General features: G+C 44.8%; 1 protein-coding gene across 2 annotated transcripts in view; it reads right to left on the reverse strand.

The window, feature by feature from the left end:
• Mms19 (MMS19 nucleotide excision repair protein) overlaps positions 1–22308 on the reverse strand; it is a 231306-nt gene extending 208998 nt beyond the window's left edge. For both annotated transcript variants that reach the window (XM_069322871.1, XM_069322820.1), the window contains exons 1-2: positions 22177–22308; positions 1222–1460 (exon numbers count right to left, since the gene is read on the reverse strand). In XM_069322871.1, the coding sequence (XP_069178972.1) occupies positions 1222–1460; positions 22177–22270 (333 nt within the window). In that variant the 5' untranslated portion in view covers positions 22271–22308. The remainder of the gene's footprint in view (positions 1–1221; positions 1461–22176) is intronic.
• Positions 22309–22786: the final 478 nt, after the last annotated feature.

The following is a 22786-nucleotide window of genomic DNA, read 5'->3' on the forward strand; positions in this document are numbered from 1 at the left end:
GGCGGGGAGGAAGGGGAAAAGGGGGGGGGGAGGATTTAGGCAATGGCCCAACTTGGGGTCACACAGAGAATCAAGGCCCCAAGCATTTTTGTATGACATGTCCAAAACTCACCCTGCAGCATACATGGAGCATACAAAACTCACCCTGCAGCATACATGGAGCATACAAAACTCGCCCTGCAGCATACATGGAGCATACAAAACTCACCCTGCAGCATACATGGAGCATACAACTCACCCTGCAGCATACATGGAGCATACAAAAACTCACCCTGCAGCATACATGGAGCATACAGAACTCACCCTGCAGCATACATGGAGCATACAAAACTCACCCTGCAGCATACATGGAGCATACAAAAACTCACCCTGCAGCATACATGAAGCATACAAAACTCACCCTGCAGCATACATGGAGCATACAAAACTCACCCTGCAGCATACATGGAGCATACAAAAACTCATCCTGCAGCATACATGAAGCATACAAAACTCACCCAGCAGCATACATGGAGCATACAAAACTCACCCTGCAGCATACATGGAGCATACAAAAACTTACCCTGCAGCATACATGGAGCATACAAAAACTCATCCTGCAGCATACATGAAGCATACAAAACTCACCCAGCAGCATACATGGAGCATACAAAACTCACCCTGCAGCATACATGGAGCATACAAAAACTCACCCTGCAGCATACAAAAACTTACCCTGCAGCATACATGGAGCATACAAAAACTTACCCTGCAGCATACAAAAACTCACCCTGCAGCATACATGGAGCATACAAAAACTTACCCTGCAGCATATAAAACCTCACCCTGCAGCATACAAAAACTCACCCTGCAGCATACAAAAACTCACCCTGCAGCATACAAAAACTCACCCTGCAGCATACAAAAACTCACCCTGCAGCATACAAAAACTCACCCTGCAGCATACAAAAACTCACCCTGCAGCATACAAAAACTCACCCTGCAGCATACAAAAACTCACCCTGCAGCATACAAAAACTCACCCTGCAGCATACAAAAACTCACCCTGCAGCATACAAAACTCACCCTGCAGCATACAAAAACTCACCCTGCAGCATACAAAAACTCACCCTGCAGCATACAAAAACTTACCCTGCAGCATCTGTGCAATACAGAACTGAAATACAGCTCTTATTTTGCAAAGAGCATTTAAAAAAGATCATGATTAAATACCATACTTACCAGAGCTAAATAGGCATAGATGACACTTGGTATAACAGAATGATGATCCTTCAGTCGATCTACAAAAAAGGAAGATAAGAAGGACAGCTCTTGCGTGGTAAGGTTATCAGCCGGTAAAGTATGAAGAAGATCGGCCAGAAGGCGGGTACCAGCTCCCCTTTCCGCTGGGTTAGTATGTGTCAGACTTGTGCCCAACCCTTCCACAACTTCGTGTAGTGATAACTCTCCAGTGGACATTCCTAAAATTATAAATACATTTAAAACATGTAATAACACACATGTAATATCAACATGAAAATAGAACACAAAATAGAACACGACACATTTGATATAAATGGGAAATGTTTAGATTACAAACGGCTAAATTTGGACTCAAGAAAGACCTAAGTAAATATTGGTTTGATAACTGAAGTGTTTCATGACGGGCAACATGATTAAAATTAATTTTTTCTAGCCTCCTTCAACAAGTGACAACTTCCTATTCAACTCCTTCTCTGGTATATACTGGACTGAAAAATAGTTGTTATAAGTATTTAACTATTACAGAATATCAGTATTATTCATCTTAGACCTATCCCTTAACTTGGGTCAAGACTTTAATACTACTGTGACTCTCAAGAAACTCATTAGAAAGTTAAAGGCACATGGTAATGGAGGGAAGGAGGAGGGTGACCCTAAGCTGGATTAGGGCTTGGTTATTTAAAACAATGACTGTTTACATGAATGGAGCTATGCTTGAGTGGGAACCATTATAAGTGAAGTGCCACAGCATTCTGGCCTAGGACCTCCGTTGGTTGCCACATGTATATAAATGATTTAGACCCAAGATTGAATAGCAACATTTACAAATTTGCAGAGATACAACAATAAGGTGGGAATAAATTCAGGTGACATTCGCTAAAGACAATCAAGATAGGCTTTTAAAGTAGATAACAATTTTAGATGCTATCAGTTTAACACTTTCGCTCACCCCGCACGCCACCCCTCAATAGTGCGATATGGGACCCAGGGTGTCACGGGAGTGCACGTAAATTCTGAAAAGTGCATACTCTCTTCAACTTTGTCACCTTAATTCTCGTCCTACGAGATTTAATTTGGTATCATTGTGTTCGCAATAGAATTCTCTACAGCACTAAATGCATATAAACTCCAAAAGCCCGGCTAATTACCCGCAGCAAACAGAGAAAGAGCGAACGAGTTACCCAGGAGCGCGCAAACGCGATAAAATGTTTTCACTATTTTCACTCTGGTCACCTCAATTTTTGTCCTAGGTCTTTCATTTTGGTCTCAATGAGTTCGCAATAGAATTCTCTAGAGGAACATTAGCATATAAAATATAAAACCTGGTCACGCTCCAACCGCCGACGAGTTGAAGACGGGCCACGCGTTAGCCGCGAGTGAGCGCTCAGACGCCTTCCAGCTACACTCCCAATTCCCTCCCTTTTCAAGCCTTTCTTTCACAATTTTCTTCCTGGAAGGGCCTTGTTCATGATCACTATCCATCGTGGAGTAAACGTAGATAGTTTCTAAAGACGCAGTAAGAAATATAGCCACGGAAAATAGCCGAAATGTTCACACGTTTGAGATGCGAGGGGAGGCGACATTGGTCACAACAGTGGAGCGAAAACAATGGGCCCACGGCATGTGCCAAGCCACCTGAGGGCCACGAGGCTCAACAAAGAAAATGGGAAGACATCGGCGCACATTTTAAAACCAGTCCCAAAAAAATCGGATAAAAACCTGATTTTTGGCGATTATTTAAAGTGGATGACGCAATGCTGCGTCATCCCCAGTATTACCGCCAGTAAACGGATGACGCAATGCTGCGTCATGCCCGGGCGAAAGTGTTAAGGGGGCGTCTGGTTATAAAAATGCAAAAATGAAAACTCGTTTGATTTCAATCAAACTGTTTTGACAAGTTCTATATGAAAAGTGTTTCATCTGGTCCAAGTTTCAGCATCGTAGCATAAATAGGAAGGGAGAAAAAAAATATTGAAGTAGTTGTGAAAATTATGCCAAAATGGTCAAAATCGATTATCAATCAAAAGTGTCAACTGAAATCATAGCTATGACTCTTTGCTATCACAATAGCATATATTAAACAAATATTATAATTAGTTTAATTGAAAAAAAAAATTAAGAAAAAAAAGTATTTTATTTTTTTATTTTTTTTTTTCGGGCGATTTGCATCTAACTTACACACCTGACTGTACGTAAGCCTATCTGTAAGGACGCCAATTTTGGAGAAAATTGGTTGATGTCAACCTCAGCCACAGATTTTGGAGCCTTAGACTTTATTCATTTTTTTTTTTTCAATTGACACAAACGTTTACAAAACTGATTCATTTTTTATTCAATTTACATGAAACTTACACAGTACTGTATATGTGGAGGGCATGTCTCTACATTGTGGAGTTTACATTTTTCTCTAAGTTCATTTATTGATTTTATAATAGCAATAAACATGCCATATTTGCAAAAAAAATTTGGGGAACTTTGAACATTTGTATTAGGAAAACTAAAGATGTTTTGGAAATTCTATATGTCAAGGTCCTTTATTATATGCTAATGTGTCAAAAAAGTGTCACAGAATAATTATATCTGAAACGTGTGTTCTGAAGTGTGGACTTGAAAATGTGTAAAAAACATTGAAATAAAAAAAAAAAATCTCCCTTTCTATTTACACTGCAGTACTGAAACTTGGGACAATTTCAGCACTTTCATATACAACTATTCAAATAATATTGGTTGACATTGAACAACTTTGACCTGACAAGCAGACGCCTCCTTAACCACTGTACAGCACCGAGAGCTTTAAGGCACCCAGTCAGGGGTGCGCAGTGCCAAATGGCACTTTTAGGTGCAGGGAACAATTCAAAACTCCTACGGGTACATGCGGCTCACATCCTGTGCCTCAGGACACCAGTCAACAGACGCCATCTTGGAAAAAAAAAAATCTTCAGCATCCATACTGGCTGTGAGAGCCTCAGTACTGAGAGAGCGACCAAGGCTGGCGCATGCAGCTCCAGCTCACGGCACAGCTGTACATGTCAGGGCCACAGCACCACTTAATTAATAATTACAAATAAAATAAGTACCGTAACTACAATTATATTGCATTGATAGTGTCACAGATGATCCTGACTGTTATAAAAATATGTTCAAGGTTCATATATCAGTGAACACAATGCTAGTTAAGATGTTCACAGCAGGAGGTAGATATTCATAGCACATAGCCAAGGTTTGTGAATCTAAACATCATGCAAAGTGACCTCTTGCTCCTTTAGAAAGTAATCTTGCGGAAAATTATTCATATTCATGATTTCGTGACAGGAATCTGATAATAATAGCAGTGTTTGAAGTAATAATAGCGATGTAAGTAGCATATTTCTGAGAACAGTATTTTGCTGCGTCAGGTGATGTCAGCTGCTGGAGTTAGTTGTTCATTATGGTATATAAAAACATAAGATTGGTGTACATGACGTGTGTATGTAGAGTAATAGCAGCAAAAGCACCGTTTCATTGATCTAAGAATATATGTGTCACTAGATATGAGCACCATATTTTTTAGCAGAGCGATGTTCCACACATTTGCTGTTTCGCTGGACATTGCACCTGCTGAACCATCTCCTCGGATCACCATTCCCTTTGATCCATTCAGCTGGCTCAGTTCTCCAACCAACTTACACTTCACTTCATTACATCCTCAACATCATTCTTACCATCAGACGATGTTGTCTCAAATGACTCACTCTCCAGAGTCAACGAGGTGGAACTTCCCACTTCAACTCTCCACTCTGCAGCAGCATCACAGGTGATAGGAACAGGCTTCTGGGAGGAGCTGTTACAATAATCTCCTGCTTCAGCAGTACATCCTGCCTGTTCCCTTTACCGCCTATTCACCAACATATCTGCATGCTTCAACATCAACGACAACAACAATACGTATTCAAACGTACTGGTGTCTAGACACACCTCCACCCCCCGTCCATCCTCCAGTATCCAACACACCACCACACCTGCTGTCTCAGCAGGGGACCAGACCCTACCCGCTAATGACCATTCTTCTGCCAGCCGATAGTTATACCTTCAGATTTACGCCAGCTCTGTTGTCATGCCATATATATATATATATATGGCATATATATATATATATATATATATGGCATATATATATATATATATATTAGTATATTTTGGTAGCAGTCTTTCCTGTAGACATATATTATTAAATATGACCAAAAAACCAGCGTTGAATGTAATGAAACGCCATTTTCTGGGTGAGACCCGGAGGCTCCCCGGAGCTTTACCGGCTGATATGCTAATGTCAGACTTTGGCATCAGTCATGTGTATGGAGTTCTAGGGCCTACCGGGGACCACGAGCCAGAACCTGGCCCCCTCAGAGAGGCAAGGGGAGCAATGGCCTATAGAAACCCCCGTGTGGTTGGAAGCATTCTATGTCTGCCATCGACCGGGTCAAGCATCCAGAAAGGTAAGCATTCCAAAACAAACCCCTATTCTGGTGAAAATTGCTACCTAAGCCGAACTAGTGAATAGAACTCTTCAACAGAAAACAAGGAAACTAGTATGACGTCATACGTCACCGCGCCGCTGTCTGCGCAGCTCCCCCCTCCCCGGGAGGGGGAAGGGGGAGCCCCAGACCTCCCACGCCGGCTATCCACCCATCAGTTCTGAGGCTGGATGTCAAAACACGCGAAAAACGCCGACCGGAGGGAGGGAGGGTTGCCGGGGAGCCTCCGGGTCTCACCCAGAAAATGGCGTTTCATTACATTCAACGCTGGTTTTCTGGGGGGAGCCCCGTCGGCTCCCCGGAGCTAACTACCCACAGAGGAAGGTCAAAGGGACAAAACCGGGAGGCGGACACCACGCACCCCCCAAGGAGGCGAGACAACCGGCAGCAAACGCCAACCCAAGGCGCCACAGCCCCGAAAATCCCGGGAACAACACGAGAACCACGAGCAGCAAGGCCCCTGCACGAACACCAAAAATCCATGCCCGAAAGACCGCAAGGCCACGTCGCCCAGACGGCAGCGAGAGCAGCAAAGCCACGAACGGCACAGGCATGAGGGAAGAACACAGGCAGCTTAGCCGCAAGAACACGGCTGACCACCCGGGACACCATCACCCGCGAACCGGGAAGAACAGAACCGGATCAACGCAAAACGCGCTCTGGACCCAAACGCCGTGGCACGCAAACAACAGCGGAGGGCCGCCACTGAACACAAAAACGACACACCCCCGGCCCGACCAACGAAGCACCAACAAACCCTGGACCCCTCCAGAATGCAGCAGCCCCACCCCGCGCCAGAAAAAGATGGAGACTGCTGCCATCAAACAACCAAAACGCTTAAACCGAAGGAGCAAGAAAACTCAGCGAATCGACCCCCAGAGGCAAAGGCCCAAAGGAAAGAGCCGACGAAAAAACACACCGGAACCGAAGGGGCACTACCAACTGAGGAGAAGACAGAGCACGCTGACCAGAGACCAGGATGGTGCAAGCGGCGCACGAACAGGCCGGAGGTGAAATGACGCACAAGACAGCTGACTAACGGTGCAAAAGCAACACCAAGACCGAAAGCAAGCTGAAGCGGCTCCGCCTGCGCCGCACGAAAAGAGGCGACAGTATGTGGCAAGACGACGGCCCCCAACCCCCACTAGAAAACCAAGCCGAGAGTAAACCAAGCTAACAAGAGGAACCACCTAAGAAGGGACAGGAAAAGGAAGGACCGCCAAAATACCCCATACTGCCGCCAAGAGAAGCACGCAGGTGGGACACCTACCACGAAGCCACCCGACCACCAACCGGAGGCGAGACCACGAGGCAGAACATAAGCAGCCCCGACAAGGCCCCCCCCCCCCCGAGCCCAGGAAAAAGGCGGAGCCGCGAGAAGATCTCGGGCGCGACCACTGAAACCCAGGCGGCACAAGGAGATGGAACGTCTGCCGAACAGAAAAACTCCGAAGCATGCAAGCCCGCCAGGAGTTCAGAAACGACGGGTCCGACGCGAGACATCGCAAGAACCCCCCCAAAAAAAAAAAAAAACAACAACAACAACCGGCAGGGCAAGCGAGGAAAACCAAGAAGGCGGAAGGGTCGCCGCCAGAACAGGACCCGAACCAAGGGGCACGAACAACTGCAACAGACCGAGACAAAGAAGCACACCTCAGGACACAGGCTGACCAAGGCCTAAGAACACACGCAGGACATCCCTGCTGCAGAGGAGGCAGGCAGAAAGAGCTGAAGCACAAAAAAAATTAACCAGGAGAACAACCAGGGGTGGACAATCAGGCAGGGACAAAAACCCCACGCAATCCCCAGGCACAAAAACGGCAGCAAAGTGCCACTCCACAACCGGACACAGGAACAAGAACACGCCACCGTGAAACACGGTACCAATGCACACGTGCAGCAGCAGCAACAGGCACCACTGCAACATGCAACATGTAAATAGCAGCTCCCCTCTGCAAAGGCAGAGAACGGAGCAGGCAGACCCCAGACAGGGCCAACGGAGACACGACAAAACCCTGCAGGCCCAGAAACCTGCACCAGGCGACCGACGGCGGAGAAACCCCGCTCGATACCTGCTGGATGAGGTACTGGGAGCTCTTTTACAACTCAAGCCCGGCCCAAGGTCAGGCCAGACCGGCCAGAGGATGGCCCACCAGGCAGCCGCTAGGAGCAGTCCACCGGCCCACACACCCCCACAACCAGGACGGGCCGGAGCTGCCATACGAAAACAGGCCAGTGCGCCCTGGAAGTCCACGGACGAACCAGCAAGAAGGCTTATGCTCGCAAGTAGGTCGTGTAACAAGCACAGACCACTGATGGTAATACAGTGTTCCCCAAAAGTGCCAATAGCACCACTGCACTCCACTGGTACTATCCCGCAAGTTCTACCAGATAGGCGGGACCCAAGAGCCAGAGCTCAAATCCTGCAAGCACAGCCAGGAGCCTCACCAGGTGAGTACAGAACCAACCCTACAACCCCCACACCTCAACATTAAAAAAGGAGGGTCCCCTGAATGACTCCAGCATGGGTTGGACATGCACATGAGGGGGACAGGAAGGGGTGATAAAGGGACAGTCACAGGTGTGCGAACGGTCTCAGTCGTACAAAATTATACCTAAATAAAGACAGGTATATAAACACCGCCGCATCCAGCGCCGGCCAAAAGACGCCAGACCGCAGAAACTCACCTGGCGAACGGTGGCTCGAACTTGACACGACTCAACCGTGCCCAGAAGAACTTGGGAGCACCGCCAGGTGAAGACGCCAGAGCCGGACCCTGCCGGACCCGCAGAACAGGGAGAGGCGAAGGAGGCGGTCCACACCCATGACACAGGGAAAACTGCGGTGTCCTCCCCACAACAGGGAACCAGGACACCCCCGGCGCGAAGGGGCACATACCGCAGCCAGGGAGAAGAACGAGAGGCGAAGCACTGTAGCAAAAAAGGGCGCAAAACCCCAGCACTGAAACACCGCCCAGACCAAAACAAACTCCACGGCGCATGCGCATAACACGCTGGCCGAACCGCACACCCTCCCTGCGGGAAGGCGCCAGCCAGGACTATTGCACGAGAAAAAGAGCCAAAAGAGGAAACAGGAACAATAAAACCGGCCAAAGAAGCAAAGAGCCCAAAAAAAAAAAAAAAAAGGAACCCAACCGGGCGACAAGTAGCCCAACCGGGCGACAAGTAGCCCAACCGGGCGACAAGTAGCCCAACCGGGCGACAAGGAGCCCAAACGGGCGACAAGGAGCCCAAACAGGGCGACAAGGAGCCCAAACAGGGCGACAAGGAGCCCAAACAGGGCGACAAGGAGCCCAAACAGGGCGACAAGGAGCCCAAACAGGGCGACAAGTAGCCCAAACAGGGCGACAAGTAGCCCAACAGGGCGACAAGTAGCCGACAGACGTTCCAATAATGCGGGAAGTAGCGAAAAACCTTCCCGTACCCTCGAGAACACAGAAGCCAACACTAGTCCCGAAGGCACACGAAGGCGCAGGCGCACCCGAGATCAGAAGTCACGCAGAACCCCATCGAACGGGGAAACATGACAAAAACACCGTCCCAAAAAACGGGGGAGGAAACAACCACCCACAGGACGGAACCAACCGACTCAAAGGCCAAGGAACCGAGCCCGGGGAGGGGCCGACGTCCAACAGCACGTACGGCGAGTGGGGAGGAAAGACCCCACTCCGCGTAACCACAAGCCCCGCCTAGAGGGGGATAAAAAACCCCCACGGGGTCTAACGGGGCCAAGGCCCCCCCCAAGTCAGCCCCTCCCCAGCCCCGGGAACCTACACGACAGGCCCCGGGGCCGAGCCGTTCCCCCAAAGCCCCGGCCGTACCAGAAAACCGGGGCAGCCGTGAAAACACTAAGGAAGGGAGCCCACTGGCAGACTCATACAACACGGCTGGAGGAACAGGCCCAAATGCCCCCGTCACTACCCCGGAAGGGGAAGTCCCCGAGACTGCCCGAGTCTCAACACCACCAAACACCCCGCCCTGAACCTACAGACGGTAAGGAACCGGATGCAGGCAGGAAGGGTGAACCAGGGGAAAGACAAGGGGGCGTGGATGGAACCGAAGCAACCAACACCCCCAAGTCCCAAAACGAACTACAACGGGGCAGCCCCGGGGCTCCCGGGGAGGAAACCACGAGAACGTTGCCACCACCAAGGCTCAAGTGCAACGCCCCTGCTGCCCGCACCCGCTTTGTTAGCACAACTGGGTAACCGAGCCACAACGAGCAACCAAACTCGCAGGACACCGGGTCGAAGGTGTCACCGACCCCACAGGCAGCAGACGGAGGCAAAACAGAGAGTCACCCAGAGACAAAAGGTGAGAGCAACCCTCAAACTCGCTGGAAGCGAGGGGGGGGCTCTGGGGTCACATCCATCGGACCCGCGCGCCCCCAGGGGTTTCCCAGGGTCCCGAGCGTTTACTTTAAGAGGACTCGCGCTCAGGTAATCCCAGGCAGGGTACTGCTAACCGGCACCCAAGCTACCAAACAACTTTCTAAGAGCTGAACCCCCGGGACGTGTACACTCACGGGGACCTAGCAGGGGGTACCACCAGAAATACTCAGAACACAAGGGACACAAGGGGCAAGAACGAAGGCAGACCCCCCCACCAGGTATATAAACAAAAGAAAAAGAAAACCCCGCAAGAGGACAGCGTACCCAAGCGGAACAGAGCCGGCCGCTATGATTGGTAAAGACAAGCTGCACAGTACCCCGCGCCCCACCAGTGCAAACACTGCCCCTTACTCTAAGGCGAACAAGGGAGACAGAACACCCGAGCACACAAAGAGCGGCCGAAAACCAAGCAGTAAACGGCCAAGCAGGGGCAGGACCCAAGGAACTTGTGGAAGGTGGCCCCAAGCCCCAAGGGCAGTACTTACAGGGCACCTAGGGAAGGGAACCCTAGGCGCATGCAGCCCGAGTACTGAAGAATCACTCCCGGCTCACGCACCACCTAGAAAACAGACACCACACTCTAGGTACAGTGCTGAAACAACCACTGGAGCCGGAGCACATAACCATTGCCTATAGCATCAGCCGAAGAACTGATGGGTGGATAGCCGGCGTGGGAGGTCTGGGGCTCCCCCTTCCCCCTCCCGGGGAGGGGGGAGCTGCGCAAACAGCGGCGCGGTGACGTATGACGTCATACTAGTTTCCTTGTTTTCTGTTGAAGAGTTCTATTCACTAGTTCGGCTTAGGTAGCAATTTTCACCAGAATAGGGGTTTGTTTTGGAATGCTTACCTTTCTGGATGCTTGACCCGGTCGATGGCAGACATAGAATGCTTCCAACCACACGGGGGTTTCTATAGGCCATTGCTCCCCTTGCCTCTCTGAGGGGGCCAGGTTCTGGCTCGTGGTCCCCGGTAGGCCCTAGAACTCCATACACATGACTGATGCCAAAGTCTGACATTAGCATATCAGCCGGTAAAGCTCCGGGGAGCCGACGGGGCTCCCCCCAGAAAAGTAAGATTAATAATTCTAACACGAATTTTCTCAATCTTTCGTACATTTCTTTTCACTGTTGGAGGTAATTCAAAAATCAATTCTCCAAAAATTCATTTTTATTTCTAGTCTGACGCGACACTTGAGTGCGTTTCGTAAAACTTATTACATTTTCAAAGACTTTACACATACACAACTGAATGGAACTTACATATCTCCAATTTGTTTATATCTACTTTTGAGTGAGGTGGATGGGGTGAGGTGGTATTTAATAGGGTATTAATTTCATCAACACAAGACAGAACACGAAACAATGGGTATTTGAAATGGAAGTGATTGTAGAAAGCCTATTGGTCCATATTTCTTGATGCTTCTATATTGGAGCGGAGTCTTGAGGTGGGTAGAATATAGTTGTGCATTAATTGGCTGTTGATTGCTGGTGTTGACTTCTTAATGTGCAGTGCCTCGCAAACGTCAAGCCGTCTGCTATCGCTGTATCTATCGATGATTTCTGTGTTGTTTACTAGGATTTCTCTGGCGATGGTTTGGTTGTGGGAAGAGATTATATGTTCCTTAATGGAGCCCTGTTGCTTATGCATCGTTAAACGCCTAGAAAGAGATGTTGTTGTCTTGCCTATATACTGGGTTTTTTGGAGCTTACAGTCCCCAAGTGGGCATTTGAAGGCATAGACGACGTTGGTCTCTTTTAAAGCGTTCTGCTTTGTGTCTGGAGAGTTTCTCATGAGTAGGCTGGCCGTTTTTCTGGTTTTATAGTAAATCGTCAGTTGTATCCTCTGATTTTTGTCTGTAGGGATAACGTTTCTATTAACAATATCTTTCAGGACCCTTTCCTCCGTTTTATGAGCTGTGGAAAAGAAGTTCCTGTAAAATAGTCTAATAGGGGGTATAGGTGTTGTGTTAGTGAAACGCCATGCAACCTCTGAAGAGACAACTAACACAACACCTATACCCCCTATTAGACTATTTTACAGGAACTTCTTTTCCACAGCTCATAAAACGGAGGAAAGGGTCCTGAAAGATATTGTTAATAACACAACACCTATACCCCCTATTAGACTATTTTACAGGAACTTCTTTTCCACAGCTCATAAAACGGAGGAAAGGGTCCTGAAAGATATTGTTAATAGAAACGTTATCCCTACAGACAAAAATCAGAGGATACAACTGACGATTTACTATAAAACCAGAAAAACGGCCAGCATACTCATGAGAAACTCTCCAGACACAAAGCTGAATGCTTTAAAAGAGACCAACGTCGTCTATGCCTTCAAATGCCCACTTGGGGACTGTAAGCTCCAAAAAACCCAGTATATAGGCAAGACAACAACATCTCTTTCTAGGCGTTTAACGATGCATAAGCAACAGGGCTCCATTAAGGAACATATAATCTCTTCCCACAACCAAACCATCGCCAGAGAAATCCTAGTAAACAACACAGAAATCATCGATAGATACAGCGATAGCAGACGGCTTGACGTTTGCGAGGCACTGCACATTAAGAAGTCAACACCAGCAATCAACAGCCAATTAATGCACAACTATATTCTACCCACCTCAAGACTCCGCTCCAATATAGAAGCATCAAGAAATATGGACCAATAGGCTTTCTACAATCACTTCCATTTCAAATACCCATTGTTTCGTGTTCTGTCTTGTGTTGATGAAATTAATACCCTATTAAATACCACCTCACCCCATCCACCTCACTCAAAAGTAGATATAAACAAATTGGAGATATGTAAGTTCCATTCAGTTGTGTATGTGTAAAGTCTTTGAAAATGTAATAAGTTTTACGAAACGCGCTCAAGTGTCGCGTCAGACTAGAAATAAAAATGAATTTTGGAGAATTGATTTTTGAATTACCTCCAACAGTGAAAAGAAATGTACGAAAGATTGAGAAAATTCGTGTTAGAATTATTAATCTTACTTTTTCGGTCATATTTAATAATATATATATATATATATATATATAAATATATATATATATATATATATATATATATATATATATATATATATATATATATATATATATATATATATATATATATATATATTTAAACATATAAACATATATATATTTATACAGAAACAAGTATATATTTGACCATTCTAAGCTAAGCTATACTTGTTTCTGGTTAATTCTTTCCCTAGAGATGGGTGGTCAGGTTCCAGGTGTCGGCCTGTATCCTCTCTCTTCCCTTAGTCAGTCTTGTGTTGCCAAAGGCTTTAACAGGCCGAAACGTTCACTTTCTTTCATATTTCTCTGTGGATTTTCCGCATATTATAATATATATATATTATATATATATATATATTATATATATGACCGCATATTCTGTATTTATTATTTTCTGGTTTAGGGCTTCTATCCCTCTAACTATTTTCTTAGCATCAGGGCTTAATTGAAATAGGAGTTCTCCAAAACTCATTTTCGTACTTTTAAGGTGAAGAAAAGAAGTGATTTACTATAGAGTGTATTACACTTATTTGTATAATTTGCACGACGTTTCGAACCTCCATGGTTCATTCTCAAGTGAACAGATCTTACAATACTAGTTGATTTTATACCCGCATTAGGTCAGGTGATAATACAATGAAGGTGAAAAACATGGGGGGGATACATAAGGGATAAACATAGGGGCTGCAGAAGGCTTATTGGCCCATACGAGGCATCTCCTATCTAAACACAAAGATTAATCCAGTGTAATTGGCCTGTTATGTTGGACATTGTCTTCTGTGTTGGCATCGATATGTTCTTGTCTTGTCCTTACTCTCATGGTGGGTAGAGTAAATAGTTCCGTGATTTGGGTGTTCATGGTAGGTCGCTCTATTCTTATGTGAATTGCCTCAAGAATTTGTAATCTTCTTGAATCTTGGGTTTTGTCTATTATGCAAGTATTCTTGTTCAACATTTCTCTTGTTAGAGTAATGTCATGGGCTTGTCTCATGTGATTCCTAGGGGCACCAGATTGAAGATGGCATGTCAAACGCCTCGTCAGCTTGGTCGACGTCATACCTATGTACTTACATTGAAGGTTACATCCTTCGTGGGGGCAAGTGTACATGTATACAACGCTTGACTGCTGTAGAGGGTTCTCCGTCGGCTTCGGGCTGTTTTTGATAAGGAGTTCGGAAGTCTTCTTAGTTTTGTAGAATATTATCAGGTTTATGTTTTGGTTAGGAGTAGGGCTTTTTACTCCTTTACGGATTATTTCTTTCATTATTCTTTCCTCTTTTATATGTTCACTGTGCATGGTTGATTTGTAATATAATTTTATTGGGGGTGTTGTGGTTTCTGTTCTAGGAACCATCGAAGATAGGGTCTTCAGTAGCAGACAAAAACCAACTGTATACTGCCGTTATGTAGATGACATATTCGTAATAGTAAAAAACTCAGATGAACTAATTGACCTAAAAAGACACCTAGAGAGAGAGTCAGTACTCCGATTTACACATGAAAATAGTGAAAATAACAGTCTGCCATTCTTGGATGTACTAATAACAAAAACAGGAACCTCTTTAAGCACCAACGTATATACCAAGCCCACCAACATAGGATTATGCCTGAACGGTAGAAGTGAGTGCCCCCCAAAGATACAAAGCCAGTGTTCTCAATGCTTATATTCGTCGAGCGCTTACCCACTGCTCTGAATGGAGCAACGTGAGTAGAGAGTTTGAAAGAGTAACTCAGGTATTGGTGAACAACGGATATAGCAACGCGGAAATAAACGCTGCTATAAGAAGACACTTGGACCGTTGGTATAATTCAGAACCTAGAACAGAAACCACAACACCCCCAATAAAATTATATTACAAATCAACCATGCACAGTGAACATATAAAAGAGGAAAGAATAATGAAAGAAATAATCCGTAAAGGAGTAAAAAGCACTACTCCTAACCAAAACATAAACCTGATAATATTCTACAAAACTAAGAAGACTTCCGAACTCCTTATCAAAAACAGCCCGAAGCCGACGGAGAACCCTCTACAGCAGTCAAGCGTTGTATACATGTACACTTGCCCCCACGAAGGATGTAACCTTCAATGTAAGTACATAGGTATGACGTCGACCAAGCTGACGAGGCGTTTGACATGCCATCTTCAATCTGGTGCCCCTAGGAATCACATGAGACAAGCCCATGACATTACTCTAACAAGAGAAATGTTGAACAAGAATACTTGCATAATAGACAAAACCCAAGATTCAAGAAGATTACAAATTCTTGAGGCAATTCACATAAGAATAGAGCGACCTACCATGAACACCCAAATCACGGAACTATTTACTCTACCCACCATGAGAGTAAGGACAAGACAAGAACATATCGATGCCAACACAGAAGACAATGTCCAACATAACAGGCCAATTACACTGGATTAATCTTTGTGTTTAGATAGGAGATGCCTCGTATGGGCCAATAAGCCTTCTGCAGCCCCTATGTTTATCCCTTATGTATCCCCCCCATGTTTTTCACCTTCATTGTATTATCACCTGGCCTAATGCGGGTATAAAATCAACTAGTATTGTAAGATCTGTTCACTTGAGAATGAACCATGGAGGTTCGAAACGTCGTGCAAATTATACAAATAAGTGTAATACACTCTATAGTAAATCACTTCTTTTCTTCACCTTAAAAGTACGAAAATGAGTTTTGGAGAACTCCTATTTCAATTAAGCCCTGATGCTAAGAAAATAGTTAGAGGGATAGAAGCCCTAAACCAGAAAATAATAAATACAGAATATGCGGTCATATATATAATATATATATATATATAATATATATATATTATAATATGCGGAAAATCCACAGAGAAATATGAAAGAAAGTGAACGTTTCGGCCTGTTAAAGCCTTTGGCAACACAAGACTGACTAAGGGAAGAGAGAGGATACAGGCCGACACCTGGAACCTGACCACCCATCTCTAGGGAAAGAATTAACCAGAAACAAGTATAGCTTAGCTTAGAATGGTCAAATATATACTTGTTTCTGGTTAATCCAGCAACTGCGACAGGCAGTTGTTCGACCCCTCACAGTGTTCAAGAGAGAACTGGATAAGCACCTCCAAAGGATACCTGATCAACCAGGCTGTGACTCATACGTCAGGCTGCGAGCAGCCACGTCTAACAGCCTGGTTGATCAGTCCAGCAACCAGGAGACCTGATCGACGACCGGGCCGCGGGGACGCTAAGCCCCGGAAGCACCTCACGGTAACCTCAAGGCAAGGTAGGCAAGAGCACCCTGTTCTGAAACCATATTGTCCGGGGTTATGGAGATGCTGTGATTCCATGTATTTTGTGATCTTACTTCTTAGAACTCTCTCAAAATTTTTTATGATGTGCAATGTTAGTGCTATCGGTCTGTAATTTTTTGCCTCTGCCTTATTTCCTCCTTTATGGAGTGGTGCTATCTCTGCTCTTTTTAGTATGTCAGAGATAACGCCAGTATCTAGGCTTTGTCTCAACAGAATGTGAAGGGCCTGCGATAATGGTTTTTTACAGTTCTTGATGAATATGGAGTTCCAAGAATCCGGGCCTGGTGCAGAGTGCATAGGCATACTGTTTATGGCTTCTTCAAAATCCAGTGGGGATAGGGTGACGTCTGATATATGATTTGATATTGGTATCATATCTATGAAAAATTCATTTGGGTTATCAATCTTTAGTGCGTTTAGTGGCGCGCTGAAAACAGAGTCGTACTGCTTCTTCAGTAACTCGCTCATTTCTTTGTTGTCATCGGTGAAAGTTCCATCTCCCTTTCGCAGGGGCCCGATACTAGATGTGGTTTTTTATCTTGATTTTGCATAGGAGAAAAAATATTTTGGATTTCTCTCTATTTCACTGATGACCTTTTGCTCTTTTTGCCTCTCCTGGGTTTTGTATGATTCTTGTAGCTTGAGTTCAATTATTTCTATTTCTCTACCTAACCTTCTTTGCCATTCTTGAGATAGGGTGCAACTCTCAAGTTGTTCCACGATTCGTTTTCTTCGCCTATATAGGGAACGATGTTCCCGTTCCAACATGCATTTCTTTCTCTTTTTTCTTAGGGGTATACAGTTTGAACATATTTCTAGTGCTACTGAGCTTATTTTTTTCCAGGCACTGGTTCAGGGTTGCATTTTCTAGCTGTTCTTCCCAGTTTATTTCTGTGAAGTCCTGGTTTATTTCCTCCCAGTTTATCTATTTATTATTGAAGTTGAATTTGCTGAAATCTCCTCCACCGGGAATCTGGACTGGTTTTGAAGGTCTATTCCCCATGGTTTTCAGAACTTCAATTAAGTTGTGATCTGAGTAACAGGTATTTGTAATCATTATGTTCCCGATCAATTCATCATTATTAGTGAAAATGAGGTCCAGCGTGTTCTCCTTCCTAGTTGGTTCTACTATTTGCTGGTTTAAGGCAAACCTGTTGCACATCCACAGCAGGTCATTTGCATGTGCCTGTTCATTTAGGCTACTTCCTGGTATTCTTTCTGATATTACTGTATTAGCCAGGTGCTTCCATTTCAGGTGCCGTAGATTGAAGTCCCCAAGCAGGATGATGTTTGAGCTGGATTTGTGTGGTTTTCCAAGCAGTGTTCTATTTTCATTAGTTGGTCTCTAAACTGCTGAGGATTTTCCTCGAGAGACTTATATACAAGGACAATAACTACATTTAAGATCTCTATTTTGATTATCAGCACTTCCACATATCATTTGAGGTGTTTAGCAGCTCAGTACAGATGAGTGTGTCTTTGACGTAGAGGCTGACCCCGCCCTGAAGCCGGTGTTTCTTATCACATCTGAAAAGATTGTACTCCGAGATCCATATTTCACCATCACGGTAGTCCTTGGTGTGAGTTTCCGTTAGGGCTGCAAACACTGCATTTGCCTCATGAAGAAGACCATCTATAAAGTGAACTTTGTTGGATTTGCGTGTTTTTATACCCTGGATGTTGGCAAATATAAATGATGTTATCGTGTTAGTGGAAGTGCTGGATGCCTTACTTGGTGTTAATATCTGAGGCTCTGGTAAGGAGGCCACTGTGTTTGCGTCCTCTCTAGCATTTGACCGAGTTGGTGGTAGAGTCTGGTCATTTTTAGCCATTCTTCTCCTCCTCCTCTTGCTAAAAAATTATCCCGGTCGATGGAGTAGCGGCTGTTCTCATAGTGGCGGACTGTCGGTTTTATTTGCCTGGTACCTCTTGTACGAAAAGCTGGACATTCAGCATTGAAGCACTCTTTCCTGTCCAAAGAGTTCTTGCAAATTTCTAGGTGAAATAATTCACAGCTTTTGGTACATTTACCTGTATTGAGGAGGTTTCTGCACTTTCTAGGGTGATCGTACTTTCATGTTCCATTTGTTCTTTCCAATATCCCATGTTTACAGGTAGCCCCTTTGTAATACCAACAGATTTTAGGGCCTTGTTTTGTTTGTTTCCCTTTGCCAGGGAGAGCACTCTGCTGCATGGGGGGGGAGTTCATTTGGTGGTTTACAAGCTTGTATTAGTTCTTAGTTTCTGGATGGAACCCACAATAGTTGACTAACATCCAGGCACCTATTTGCTACTAGGTGTAAGGAAGTTTGCCCAAACAAATCTTACCCAGGAATCAAACCCGGGGTACAATTAGTTGTTAGCCGACATTACAAACGAATGAAAATCTTGCTACTAATCTGGTGGTTATGTCACCAAAGACTAATACAGCATTACTTTGTACCTCAAAATGATAAACAACTTGACTACTATTATCATGTGACTTCAGCAAGTTGAGGAATTAGTCAACTTATTACCCTTCCAAGTTGGCACAAATGCCAATTTAGACTTTTTGTTTTACTTGAAAATTTATTATGCAATAATTATGCATACGTACAACAATAACACTAGTCAAGTTAAGCAAAACAAAAATATATCTAACCAATCCGATAGGATACAAGTCGCATTGTATTTAAGGCGGTTCACCAACAAATTTTAAAACCCTACATAACTATACCTTACCTTACCTTACCTAACAAAACCTAACCTAACCTAACCAAACTTCACCTCCAACAAAGCCTAACCTAACAGTATACAGTGCATAGGTTTTTAACAATTAGAAAATAAGCTTTATAGAAATGCTTGCTTGTTCGTTTGTTCGTTCCGCTTGACCTTTGTCCCAGGTCCGTCTCGTTTTCATGGCAATCACTTGGGTGTTCTCCCTGGGCTTCTAGTGCATGTTTCTGCTTATTCCCGGTATACCCTTTGACTATACAGTACCTCATCTTTCAATGTTGTTGGGCTTGGCTTCCCACAATCAAAAATAGGAAGCTTGTCAGGCTTACCGAGGTCCCCCCCCCACCCCCGCCTCTCCCTAGGCTAACTAGTTACCGTCCCCAAGATGCAAACCCCAATACTAGTCATACTTGCCTGGATACTTAATTCACTACGAGGTGAACAGAGGCATGAGGTGAAATGAAATGTGCCTAACCATCTGTGTCCCGCCAGGATTCAAATCCAGACTACTCGCCTGTGACTCAACGACAAACTATTGCATTACAGCATCTTGAACTCTTCTTTCAATTACTAATTATTTGTTAATCATTTTGACTATTTTGGTGCATACATACATAATTAATTATATAATAATTAAGGTTCACATTTACTAAAGTGAGATGAGCTGGCGTGTGGCGCCACAGCCACAATGTAGGGCAGAAAAGAGAAGATGCTTTTTCACCCATAGGGTTATGAACCCACGGAACAACCTGCTTGCTGAGTCGATCAATGCCAAAACACTGCTGCAGTTCAAAATCAAGTTGAAGAAAATTCTAAGGAAAAATGAGAGGATGCGACCTTTGGCAAGCTGCTGGCTTCTTGTCCCTGTCGAGGCCACTAGACAGACGGTGGCCTTGGGGTAAATTTAGAAGTAACATCATACACAAGATGGTTCCCCAATGCTTACTAAAAACCTAACTAACCTAACCCAACCCTATCATAAAACAGCCTAACCAGAGCTAATACACCCTGACCCAATGATATAAACAGTTTGACAATCAGTTTAATTTAGTTCATTTGTTATACAACCCATAGCCATCGTGTGGGAAGTGGTAGAAAGAGTTACCGAGGCACATAATGGGCTCAGGGGACTGAACCCCAAAACTCATTTACCTAAGCAAGTTACTCTCTTGATAATCTAGTTACCATATTTAATGTATCTATATATTTTTATCATCAATGGGGTAGAGCCTGACCAGTACAGTCTTTAAGCTATGCAACTTACACAGGTGGTTTGCTAGTCACAATTGATATTCATCCTGCACACCGCCCCCCATCCAGTGGGCAGCGGTGGATAGGTTAAAAACCACTCACTTACTACCTACAGTTACCAAACTGGGGATCCTTCGCTAAAATTTCTGGTATTACTGTATATAGATTAATGTAAATGAAACCATTACATTTTTTTAACATTCGTAATAGAATTGTCTCTAAACTCATATATTTTTGCACACCATCACATAGTGACAGAGGGTGTGGTAATAATTTTGTTGACACAGTTTACATTTGGTTAGGTCTACATCAGCTGATAATGAGAATTCCCAGAGATACTTGTAACCGAGTTTAAGCCGAGCAGTAGTAACATCTAGAAGTTTATTGGATAATAGTATGATGATAGATGGAATTACTGGTGTCGATTTCCCTTTGCCTCAGATCTACAAGATTTTGTTGAAGTTCTTGGAGTACTATTACTCTCAGACTGCTTATTGGCAATCCAGGGTTATAATTAACTCCTCCTTTGAAGGCAGATTCTTTGGCTAGCTCATCAGCTCAATCATGGTGTCCCCGTGGTGTAGGGGTAAGACGTTCATCTGGCGTTTCGCGAGAGCTTTGTCCTGGGTTCGTATCCTGGCCGGGGAGGATTTACTGGGCGCAAATCCTTAACTGTAGCCTTGGGTACTTGGTTGTTAAATGATTTTTTTTTTGGGGGGGGGGGGGGGTATTCCAGGGAACATAGGATTAAAGACTTGCCTGAAACGCTACACGTACTAGTGGTTGTACAAGAATGTAAGAACTCTTGCATATATAAATAAAACAAAATCATGCATTCGGAGGACAACACGAGATGGAATCCAATCAGAAAATTAATTTTGTCGAAGTGTCTTGTATACAAAGGGTCCTGATAGTACAGTTGCAGCGAGTAAACAATGAGTTTTGTTTGAATATACTCGCTAAATACAGTCGTTTGTAATGTACTCGCTACACAGTCGTGTTCGTTCTTGACACACAATGAAGACTTCTGGGTTTGAATCCTGAGGGGAAAAGAAATGGTTAGGCGCATTTCCAATGACCTCCTGCCCCCTGTCTATGCCCTCATGCCTATTTACCTAGCAGTAAAAGGCACTGAGCTTGTTATGGGGTTGCATCCTGGGAAGGGTCAGTGACCCTAAGGGTGGAGAGAGGAACCTCAATATAAGCCTAACATGTACTGTACGTATAAACTGGCTTCATGTTCCCCGACACAATGAATTATTAATAATTATAATCTGACAATAGGATATTCCCCCCCACCCCACCCCCCCCTGTCCCAAACAGCCCCGGGTATGGCAAGAGCACCAGTCCTAGCCCCAGTCCTAGCCCCTGTCATAGCCACATGTCCTAGCCCCTGTCCTAGCCACATGTCCTAGCCACATGTCCTAGCCACATGTCCTAGCCCCAGTCCTAGCCACATGTCCTAGCCCCAGTCCTAGCCACATGTCCTAGCCGCATGTCCTAGCCCCAGTCCTAGCCACATGTCCTAGCCACATGTCCTAGCCCCATTCCTAGCCCCATGTCCTAGCCGCATGTCCTAGCCCCAGTCCTAGCCACATGTCCTAGCCCCAGTCCTAGCCACATGTCCTAGCCGCATGTCCTAGCCCGTCCTAGCCACATGTCCTAGCCGCATGTCCTAGGCACACGTCACAACGACACAAATCACATAATTCCTCACTGGGAACAATGTGGTGAAGCAGCAGCTCAGCATCCTGGCCACTTTTAGGGAGTTGGAGTAAGGTCTTGAGGAGCTGTGTTTTGGTTTGCGTCATGGCGGACTACGACACTAATATCTTTAGCTGCCCGAAACGCTTTGCGTAATAGTGGCTTTAGGCATTGTATGTACTAGCTCTTATCTATAAAGCCAACAAACTTTGTAAAATCTCTTTATGTATGTACCTTTGCCTAAATAAAAATTATTATTATTATTATTATTATCTTTATGCTCAGCGCCACACTTTCTTGCCCCCGCACCACTCTCTTGCCCCCGCACCTCTCCTTACCTGGTTTTCTTTTTTATTATTATCATTAACAAGCTCAGGTAAACACAGCAATGTGCTGCTACCTTATTCTGTATGAAAGATTACACAATGTAGATATAAAACTAGCTATAAGTTCATCTTTTTACTAGCTATAAGCATTTTTTCAAACATATTTATAAAAAAAAAAAAATGCAAACAGCTCTATTCCTACTTTGGGAAAGCATATATTAAGTCCCTGCCAGTTTGGCTTCCATTTCAAAAAGAGTTCCAATGAAGCCATTATTAGATGAACAAATCCACAAGGGC

The sequence above is a fragment of the Procambarus clarkii genome, chromosome 1 (assembly GCF_040958095.1).
Source record: "Procambarus clarkii isolate CNS0578487 chromosome 1, FALCON_Pclarkii_2.0, whole genome shotgun sequence".
Classification (NCBI taxonomy): Eukaryota; Metazoa; Arthropoda; class Malacostraca; order Decapoda; family Cambaridae; genus Procambarus; species Procambarus clarkii.